At 45.4% G+C, this 11,169-nt stretch overlaps 1 protein-coding gene across 1 annotated transcript; it reads left to right on the top strand.

Annotated features, from left to right (window-relative positions):
* Nucleotides 1-2,070: 2,070 nt before the first annotated feature.
* On the top strand, nt 2,071-7,960 carry LOC135807068 (calcipressin-3-like). The gene is made up of 4 exons (XM_065321150.1): nt 2,071-2,350; nt 3,775-3,825; nt 5,283-5,393; nt 7,042-7,960. The coding sequence occupies exons 1-4, from the start codon at nt 2,342-2,344 to the stop codon at nt 7,261-7,263; spliced, it is 393 nt and encodes a 130-aa protein (XP_065177222.1). The 5' UTR covers nt 2,071-2,341; the 3' UTR covers nt 7,264-7,960.
* The last annotated feature ends 3,209 nt before the right edge of the window (nt 7,961-11,169 follow it).

The raw sequence follows: 11,169 nt of genomic DNA, 5'->3' as shown, positions 1-11,169 counted from the left end.
GCGGGCCAAGTGCACGTACGCCAGGACTAGTGCTGACCCGAATTTGCCAGCTGAATCTCGATATTTTGCGGCATAATTTTGCTCGTGCATCGTCGAAATTTTGCTTTCATTTTGCTAGGCCACTCGATATTTTGCTCCCTTTTTGCTCCAAAATTTGTGTCACGTGTGAGAAAACTGACCGAAAGTGGGTTACGTGTTGGCAAAAATGAGAAAAAGTGAGTCACGTGTTGGTAAAATTGTGCCGAAATGAGTCATGTGCACCGTATATGTGTAAAATCTCCCAATTCCCAGCCAACACACCGATATTTTGCTCCATTTTGCCAGCAAATTCCCTTTCAAAATTCTTCGATATTTTGCTAGAAGAATTGCTAGCAAATTCGGGTCAGCACTAGCCAGGACCCGATCTCACGAAATTTCCTAAGACAGTTCATTTCGCGTTCCCTGCAAGTAACTTTCGCGTCCAAAGTTGCGAAAGTTTGTGCGAATTTTCGCACTTCAAAATGTAGAGCGAAAGTTTATACGCATTTTCTTTTTGCAGAACCTCTAGTGACTCATTTGTTTCATACGAGGCGAATGAGTCGGCGTGGCTTAGAATCTTTCGCTGTAGAAAAAATCTATTCGTATGTCTATTGGAGAAATAATTGTACTCACTGGTTATTAAATAGGTTAAGACAAACTCACAGAATAAATACCATCGGTCCCTTGGTGTTCGTCCTAAAGAGGTTCGACTGGATATCATTCAGACTCACCGATATATGTGTATTAAAAGATGTTATTATCATGGAGTGCATTGTTTATCTCTCAGTACCTCCAACCATAGCCTTGCCCCTTTTATCCTCAGGATCAGTGTAGTTGTTGGAACGAGGTGTCGGACTCAGCAATGTGTTTGTTTACATTTTATTACATGTTTATTGTTCCTCCTTTTCTGTGTTGTTTTAGAAAATCGTGGACTAATAGTTTGAAGTCATTGAACTACTTCCAAAAGTTGTATCGACATCAACAGGATAACGATTTCAATGCAATATGATGCCGGATGACCTTATCACGATAACCCATGATTATAAACCATTATAAACACTGAATCAACAAAAACATCTGCGACACGCACCTGGCTACATTTCTCAAATAAATCTGATCGAGGGTGGGGAAATCTGAAATATCTGAAAGGCAAGACAATTTTATGACAGAGTCATGACATTCTGCAACAGCAACGTGCACAGAATGACCTCCGTATAAAAAAGTATCACCACCACTACTCACATGTTTCCCCGCAGAAGAACATGCATTATGCTAGTGCCATTTTCTGCAAGAAAATGCTTGCACATCAATGCGTATAATACGGTATTGATATGATGTGAAGGCCATCATTTACATATTGATATAGGGCATTCCATTGATTGGTGACAGAAAAAAACAAAAGAAATTATAGCAATAAAAACTGCTTTATGGCAGTTTTCTAAAAAAAGTTATTGTGTTCTAGTCCATGGACCCCGTCTAAAAAGTAAGAAATTTACGAAATGTGATAGCTGAAAATTAAAATTTCACACAAAACCTCACAATAATCACACACAATGAAAAGCTACATGTAGAAGACCTTTTCCCCTCGTGATCCTCTTTCCTATGCATGCATGTTGGTGCAGTACAAGTTTAGTGTTGAAAGCAGTATTTCAAGTGTTGTGATTATTGTGAGGTTTTGTGTGAAATTTTAATTTTCAGCTATCACATTTCGTAAATTTCTTACTTTTTAGACGGGGTCCATGGACTAGAACACAATAACTTTTTTTAGAAAACTGCCATAAAGCAGTTTTTATTGCTATAATTTCACATGTACCGCGGTACATGTACATCAGGGAGTCGTACTCAAACTCCCTGATGTACATGTATAGCTGCTCCGACCGTGTCAGCAACATTTTTGTGATGGAAGTGCTGTACATCATGACGTAAGGGTACTTCCCCACTGCACTGCACTGTACACTCTTGCAGGGTGCATGCCAGTGAAGCCACGAACTGTGATCGTGAGGAAGCGCAGCTTTGTGGATCTGTGCTGGAAAACCACAGGCACAGGATCGCGGTGTTTTCACGACTTCCTGGGCCTGGCGGCTTTCATTTTCATCAGTCACTCTTGATAGTTGAACGCAGGCCATCAAATTCTTTTCGTGTCAATATTGTCAGAGCAGATTTTCTTGCCGGCCAAGTCATCTCTCTGCAAGCCGTGTCTCTGTTTTATAATCGCGTGTGTGAAGATCATTGTGTGGAACACATTGGTTCCTCTCTACCATTTCTCAGTGAGGAACTTGGCTATCTCGTTATCTCTGTATCAGGGTTGATATTGTCAACAGCCATGGCGATGGTAAGTGAGATTTTCTAATCGACGTTGGTTTGTTTTGGAGGTCAAACTTGCTGTGTGGACAGTGTGGTTGCCTACTTGTGCGGTGTTGGCCGTGAGCTTGTGCATCCCGACTCATGTTGTGACTCAATTTGACAACGTGTGTATTGTATTCGTCGTATTGTCGCTTGCGAATCTTTCTAGCACAGGTTACAGTACTCTCTCACTTCGAGCAAAATCCACTGAGAGTCACTCACAGACCCGCGGGCCTCCCTCAGGCCCGCAGGTCTGTGAACTGAGGCCCTCAGTTCATGAACAAGTAAATGAGCAGAAACACAATGCGAGGTTCATGCTGGTACTACCCATGCAGTGGTTTAGAAACGTTGACCACAGACTGGGCAGTGGGCACCTGTCACCTGTGCACAGTTGACAACGACCCGACCCTTCTCATGCATGCTGTTGGCTTGAATCACAAATTCGCATGGAAAGGACAACACACCTTCTTGTCAATGTGGGGTGCTGGTCCTAACTAAACTTGTGCACCCGCACTCTGTTCAGACTAAAGTGGTGCACGATCAGCTTTCTCGTGTTTTCACTTGCGAAGCTGCCTAGCACGGGTTGTTCTCCCTCCAAGCATAATCCACTTTTGACTCGCAGACCTGGTCCTGGGGGAGTTCACCTAAAGCCAAAACGAGCAGAAACGCTCACACGCACACGCGCGTGCATGCACAGTGCTGCTCAATGGAATCCAGTCGCGGTGTCACTCAAGCTTGCACCTCGCACCATTTCACAGCCCAGTGTTCGCAGGTCTAGGGCTGCGCAACGCCCCCGGCGCGTACTTGAGAAGGCTCGACTGGATTTCATTGAGCAGTATTGTACATGTCTACATGCATGGAGGGACCGTACTGGATAAGATAACATGTGCCTGTACGATGACAACAGCGTTCTCAATACATGCACTGCTCATATGCATGTGGCAAAGAGCAAGGGCCATACACCAGGCTTGCATGCACTACTACAACCTCATAACTGTGCTTGAAAATAACAGTGTACAGTCGAATCCACTTAAAACGAACTCGCATGTAGCGGATTTCGTGATATAGCGACCCAGCGTTCATGTCCCGGTTTGAACCCATCCAAAATGGACTCTTTGAAGCGGACCATTTTTTCGTTTATAACGAACCACGTCTTGAAGGACCGCATGCAAACCAAGTGCACTCATGCAGTCATGCGTCACATGCCAGTCATGACTTGCTGCTTGTACAGTGTGAGTGCATTTCGTTATAACCAACTTCCGGCTAGAAAGAACTACGATAATTCTCCTGCACAATGGTTCGTTATGCCAAGAGTCGACGGTTGTTTTAACACTAGGTGCCATGATGGCACTTTATCTACACTGTCTCAGTGTTCTTTTCGTGTTTCACCTTGTGTTGGTTCCGTTACTGCAGTCTCCTGGAATGCTCACGCCGACATACTGGAGTCCTCTTCGACCGCAAGGGGTGAGTGACGTTGATGTGCTAGTAATGAGCTGTTGTTGGTGCTCCGACAGGAGCCGCATAACTGCCTCTCCTGAACCATAAGCTGAGCTAGGCTCTGCGCCATCATGTGTAACTTCAGTCACAAGTCTGTTGTTCGCAAACACCTTGACATCAGTCCATTACCTGTTTGGATAAGAGAATAGAGAGGTGCTTCACAGTCCACGGTGAAACGAGCGCAAAATGAAAACTCCGCTCGGAGAAACCGGCAGATAAAACAACATGCACGCATGTCAATCAGGCTCTCTAGTTTCTACAGTACTCTTGTGAATGTTCAAACTCAGGTAACTAGTCGCCGTTTAGCTCATGCTCATGCTTGTCTTGTATGAAAGTGTAAAGGGGTCTCTCCACTAATTTTGATACCTAGAAAACAAATCCTTGTTCCACCGTAGTCCTCTGCTGCTTACCGTAGTTTCTGATCCTCGTATACCGGCATCGCTGCTATCTTCATCACAGTACCAAACTGTGTGCTGTGCTCCATGCACAAGTACAGTCAGACCTCACTTTAAAACCGCCCACATCCGTTTTCGGCAAAAATATCCGGATAGTCGAGGGAACCGGATAATCGAACACACATACTGTATGTATGCATGGCATACGCTGTAAATCGGTAACCAACGATTTTCTTCCGGATGGCGAGGGATCCGGATAAGCGAGGTCTGACTGTGATTACACTGGAATGATACTGGTCATTCTGAAGCATGCAAATGATGAATCCTAATGAGCTGACGTCGTACAATTTCCCCTAGGGTCAGTGGTTCGGTTGATCAACGTGTTCAGACTAGCGAAGCCTGGGTAGCCGACTTGCTACCGCATCGGCCTGTTTTGTAGCAACATTTATGGTCGGCTTATTTTAACACCCGATCATGTGGTGGTGGTGTCCCACGGAAGCTGAAAGGCGGTTCTTGACCCGCCCTGTAGACAAACTCGTTTCCTTTGGTGGGAATGAGTGCATAGCCGGCATGTAACTTGCTTTTGCTTTTGCTGTTGCTACTCACACACATACCTCATGCAAGTACTTCACCATAGCTGTAGATATAGGACGACCTTGCTCCTACGACCGTACAGGGTTCTAGCCAAAGGGGGTGGGGGGGGGGGGGGGCGCAGCGCCCCCTATGAAAAATTGCCGCCCCCTACTCATTTTCCGCTTTTCGTGTTTTTTCATGCATAGATGGTTCATAAAGGCACATTTGTCTGGGGTGAAGTCAGGGATTTGTCCCATACGTTGCATTTGGCGTGGCAAGACAATATTGGAAAGTGGAAAAATGGGATATAGGGTAACTGTTTCCCATGCCCACCTCCCTACTATTTTGACCTGGCTAGAACCCTGCCGTAGTGTCATACGCCTGCGTTGCTCAGAAACATCCCTGAGAATGCTGGTCTTGATGATGCCGCCGTGTGTTTGCATTTTTCTTCTTCAGATCACAACTGTTCATCCCATCAAGGCCGAGAAGGCAACGATAGAGGCCATGATGGATGATGAGAATGATGATGACATTGTTGAGATAGTGGAGGAGCCGCAACGGTCTTCTGTAAGTTGATGCCTTGTATTGTGTATAATTATACTTGCTGAGTATCGCAGTAGAGAGAGAGAGAGAGAGAGAGAGACTAAGGTAACACTTTTATTTTTCCCTCACTGTAGAAATTCTCCTGTGTTCTGACATAAAAACACTACTTGTAATTGCAATACCCGAAAGAGAATCATTACACAGAAACCGGCGCAGGATTTATCTGAGCTCCGCGCTCAATGCTGCACTATCCTGCAGGCATGCGCCACTGTGTCTGGTACCTCACATCGTAAATGGACTATGGATGTACCCTGCACCCATACATCATGCTGCCATGACATCGCTCTTTCCGTTCTTTCTCGACACCACTACATGTTCAGTGCTTGCTTCGGTAGTTTGTCTGTAATATATACTTGTAAGATACTCGTGTGTTCTGTGAGTGTGTCAGATGGTCATAACATGGTGTACGATATGGGGCATCCTCACATAACATTTAGGGTTGGTTCACATAAGCAAAATCGGCGCCGCAAGACATCGGCGGTGAGCCAGCTCCCGATCTGTTGCGTACTGTAAGACATGTTATTATAACGAGTCGCAAATTTAACGATTGTCCAAAATTCATAGGTTAACGAGAAGATATGTTAACGATCTTGCAGTATTCTGCCATATCCACACACAGCATATATGAAGCAGTACGGCCTCAACGGATCTTATTATAACGAAGAAATGTCGTCCGTTAAAACGTTAGATTTGCTTCCTCGTTATATATACATGTCTTACAGTATACGGTTCGAGTACCAAATCTACTACAAAGTAGCACAGAATGTGCCCAAATGCTACGACAGGTTTGCAAATGGAAGCTTGAATTCTTTGTTTCTTCAATAGTTCAAGGTCTTTCGGTGATGGCCACTCGGTGCTACCTTTTACTGGAGATCATGAAAATACTTCTACACATTTTATTTCAGTCTAGTAAGCGATTTTGTCGAAATTATGCTTGCAAACGTCGGTGAAGTCACAAGAACTTGCCAATGTATCCATCATATCTTTTTATTTGTTTCAATTGTATTTGTCTCATAAGTTGCACAATGGTCAAGCAGATCATCCGAGAAGGACGGGCTGGTATGCTGACTTATTTGCCACCTTGAAGCGACTACAAGAATGGCGAACGGACCTCCTCTCTAGCTTCAATTTAGGAAAATTTAGGACAAGTATTGGTTTAACATTTTGACAAAGTCTGGCTCCCGGCAGCCGGCGATCACTGGCGCAAACGGTTCACAAACCACTTTTGGTCAAAATTGTACGGGATCGGCGCCGGGGCAGATCACAAGAGTTGGGCACTGTCCAACTTTGCCGGCGGTCCCTTGCGATATTTTACTGTATGATTTTGTTACGACTGCACTGGTTCACACAATCGCAATGCGCCGGGAGAGGTTGCAAGAAGCCCAGCGCCGGTGACTCCCGGCGCGTACCGGCGATATGTGAACCAACCCTTACTTGCTTTGACCTTAGAGGGCGATCACTCATCTTTGCTGTTATCACCCCTGGCATTTGAAATATTCAGGCGTATGCAACTGACTGAATCCGAATCTCCATCTGCATCTCTCTCTCTCTCTCTCTCTCTCTCTCTCTCTCTCTCTCCCTCTCTCTCCCATCATGACTTGGGTCAACACAGACATATGGACAGTATTTGGAACCACCCAAGCCACACCGGCTCATGCTGATTTCACCACCGTCATCACCGCCCATCGGATGGACCTCGTTCGAGGAGGATGGCCCGGTCATCAACTACGAGCTCATTGCCGCGCTCGCCAGCATGGGCAACGAAGACGAAGCGGAAGTAGAACTGTACCCTGGGTCAGACGCCGCGCCGAAGCTTGTCGTGAAATGCACATGATCACATGATACTCTACGAGTTCACGCTACACTGGATAGTGTTACTGCTACTGCTGCTGCTGCTGCTAGATCCGGGTGACGTACCTCTCTTTCCCGTCAACATTATCGCATAGCTGCTTTGTCAGATCTCTTAGGCATCTGACCAATTTCTATTATGTTATTGTGCGCGCGAACATCGCATTAGGGTTCACGTTTCCATACCATATTGATACATCATGACATTCATGGTACGCTGGGCACACACTGTAACTCACATGTAGATTACTTTTCTGCTGGTCATGTGTCCTGCATGTCACCCCCCCCCCCCCCCCATGTTGAGAACCCCGCTGTTCGTTGTACCCGGTCCTATTTCACGTGAAAAGAATATATTTACACTGCCGAGAAGTGTGTACAATAGAGTATGATTGTTGACTTCTCTGTTTTCTCCATGTCAGGTACATTGGATCTACATGTACATGTATGTGTTCTCCGATTGAGCTTCTGTTCGCTCTGTCTTCTTCCTATTGACATTGGTAGAGGATGTCAGTGAATATTTTGCTCTCGGCTGGCTGTCTTGCAAACAATCCTATCTGAGCATCAGTATAATCAATACTATGTTAGAGAGCTTGTCCAATTGTTTGTCAACTTCAACACGGCCATTCAGTCCGTATCTATTCTTTCTCTATCTCCCAACCAGTCTCTTTGGCAGATTGAGAAGTGATAAATGAATGTATATTAGGCCTGATGTGCTATACTGTAACTGAATGCCTTGTAGCAATCATCGTCGGTCACGGGTGCATGCAATGTTTACGCATTCCGGTACGTAAAACCAAGAGTACATAACCCCCCCCGGGTTATGTACTCTTGGTAAAACTGGTGAATAGATTCTTGGTTGGAGGGAAGCAAACCAGCACACGAAGCCATGATTAGTTTCGATAATAAGGCCTTTCGTACAATTTCTTTTCAAGTCGAATACAGTGTCTAAAACTGGTGAACCTTAACCCCTTGCGCATGCCTCTCCGGCACGGCCGCCAGGGCCCTACACATAAGAACCCACCCTAAGTATCTAATATGACTGAGTTCGAGGTCGATAGGAAATAAGAAGACCGAGACGAAGCCGAGGTCTTCGAGGTTTTTATTTCCTATACTGACCAAGTACGAAGTCAATACGTATGATTTACTGCACGAGTACAAACGAGTACAAGGGCAATACCGGCTGATACATGACCGAACGGCGCCAGCCGTGAGGTCATGTATCAAGCCGGTATTGCCCGTGTACGAGTGCGTACGAGGCGCAGTAAATCATTTATTGCATGCTTGACCCAAACTTTCCAGAAAATGGAGAGAAGCCTTTCCGACTTTCTCAGTCTCCCGACACACTTGTTCAGTGGTAAACGTCGTTTGTGGTTTTGAAATTCTCTATTTCTTTACGATATCGATGGTGTTGTTGTGATTGAGCACTGCGTGTAGGAACCGGAACTGAAAGTGGGATGGGCTCCACAACTTCGTCTCGAACGCATTCAGTTCGTCTAGTTCGTCGGCTGCTCATCAACGCATCGATATCGATGTCAAGGTTGCATTCACCTTCTGAGGCGGCTGGTTCAGGTGGCTGGAACAAGTAAGTTATTGTCCGCTCAGTTACATGCGAGTGTTTGGTCTGTCATTCTCGTGCTTTGTAGTTTGTAGTCAGATCAAGTTGCTGTTTTGTGTTTCAAATTTGAAACTCCGAACAGTAGACACTTGATCTGATCACGAACCACAAAGTACAAGAATGACAGTCCGCATGCGCGTACATGTAACTGAGCGGGCAATAACTTGCCGGGCAATACCGAGAAATACAGACCGCTGAGCAAGAGCGCTCATTGGCTGTAGTACAGGCAACCCTCACGTGACATGCAATAATGTAAATATACAAATAATTTTCGGCAGCTATTTAATTTCGGCTATATTCGGCACCGACCCAAAACGCCTAAATTAAAACGCCGATGAAATTTTTCACAGCATCTGTCGCACTATATATGCCCTCTATATCTACCCCACGCCGAAAATAAATCGCCGCCGAAATGTCAAAAATCGTGAACTGCCGAAATTTTGCAGCGCCGAAATTTTGTATATTTACAGTACTAGTATTAGATTTGACACGACTAACCAAAGCATGTGTTCAATCCCTAAAAACGGTCAACGATATCTCCCACAACAGGAGTGAAAACTTATTTACAAAGCACGAAGAAGTGTAAAAACAACAGAAAAATGATAAGGCACCCATTTGGCATTTTGATAATCTGTCCCCGGGGAAAATTGCGGAAAAAAATCGCAAAAAACGCGGGGAAAAACGCGGCATAATATGGCATAATTTGCGGTGAATTTGCGGTAAATATGCGGTAAATATGCGGTGAATAATATTGATGTGCGGCAATTTTCAGTGAGTATGTAGTGAAATCAATCAGTTACAAGTCTCTGGTGTAAGCACTCGTCATATTTGAGTAAAAAGCCGCCACGATGAGACGTTGCTGACCGAACAGTGCACTGTGTGTACGTGTAGTGCAACAAAAAAGTTCAAAAAACGCGGGAAAATCGCGGAAAACGCGGTCTTTTAAAAAATCGCAAAAAACGCGGAAAATAACGCGGCCGCGGAATTGCAATTTTCCCCGGGGACAGGATAATCCAGGGGATGGCACTGTCTCAGCTACACACTAGTATAGTCTGGCCGCTGGGGTCTATCACTCAGTCTTGATCTGACTAACATTTCATTTTACTTAGTACAGAGACATTCTAGTCACATTGTGTGGAGTGACACATTGCACCAAGAGTCCATAAACACTCTTATGCACTCTTGATTGCACTGGGTATCTTTCTGTGCTTTCGTAGCCGGTGATAGAGCTTCAAGCCTGTCCACGTGTCTGCAGCATGGGAGTGTGCACAGGAAATAGAAAGTACACTAAGGACGACAGTTTTCCTACCCTGATAGTTGTTCTCAATTACGTTGGGACTATTATCGCTATTCAGATTCTAGCAACTGTACTGAGTGGTACGATATTCATGCAACCACGCCTAAAACAGTAACCGCTATAGACAGAGATATATGCACACAATCAACTTACTCTGGTTCAGTTTGGCAGGATTGGTCAGACATTTCCTTGTGCATGCTGCCTGCGCATCGCAAGCAAACATTTCTGTACCCTTCGTACTTGCTCGGGGGGTCGTGTGTTTGTGTTGCAGTTGATGAGAACGAAGGGTTTACAGTTTGCGTACCAACGTTAGTGGGAGTACATGTACATGGCTCATCAACCTCGACCTCAGGTTCATCGACCTCAGCTGCAATAACTGTTGGAGTTGATGGCAATGCAATCTGAGGATATGCAGGCAACATTGATGAGAACGAACAAACAGTAGAGTCGCAGCATGAGGACTACATCCAACATCAGACCCAGAAAATTTCAAAAGTTGCATGGCACGTACCTCCTGCTTACTCAGTTGCAGTTTGTTGAATTTCCGCTTCGCTGGAGGCTCACGGTCCGGAAAAACTGAGGGCACTGCTCCATGGGTGAGTGTCTTCCTGGACGGAGTATTCATCAACTCGGCTCTCAAGTCCCTCTGTATCGCGAAATCCTCTTTGCAGAAATGCAGGGAACAAACGTAGCTAGTGCTGCGAAAATCCGCTGGCAAGTTCTCCCGACGTATAGCAACATCCCAGCGCTTTGCCAGGTCGTCATGCTTGGGAAATCTGTGAAAACTAACCCCAGGAGGATGATTTGCTCTACTGGAACAACCGACCACACAACAATTCGGCATCACGGTAGTTCAGGTGAAATGGCAAACTTTCCTAAGGGCGCGTTCAGACTGGCGTAAAAAACAAGCGGAATGTGAAAGTTGTCAAGGTGAATCGCTCACGTGACGTTCCCGCCAGCGTAAACACGGAAAAGGTTTC

This window comes from Sycon ciliatum, chromosome 1 (assembly GCF_964019385.1).
Source record: "Sycon ciliatum chromosome 1, ocSycCili1.1, whole genome shotgun sequence".
Lineage (NCBI taxonomy): Eukaryota > Metazoa > Porifera > Calcarea > Leucosolenida > Sycettidae > Sycon > Sycon ciliatum.
Note: the sequence above shows the minus strand (reverse complement) of the source record. Positions and strands in the feature narration are given on the sequence as shown.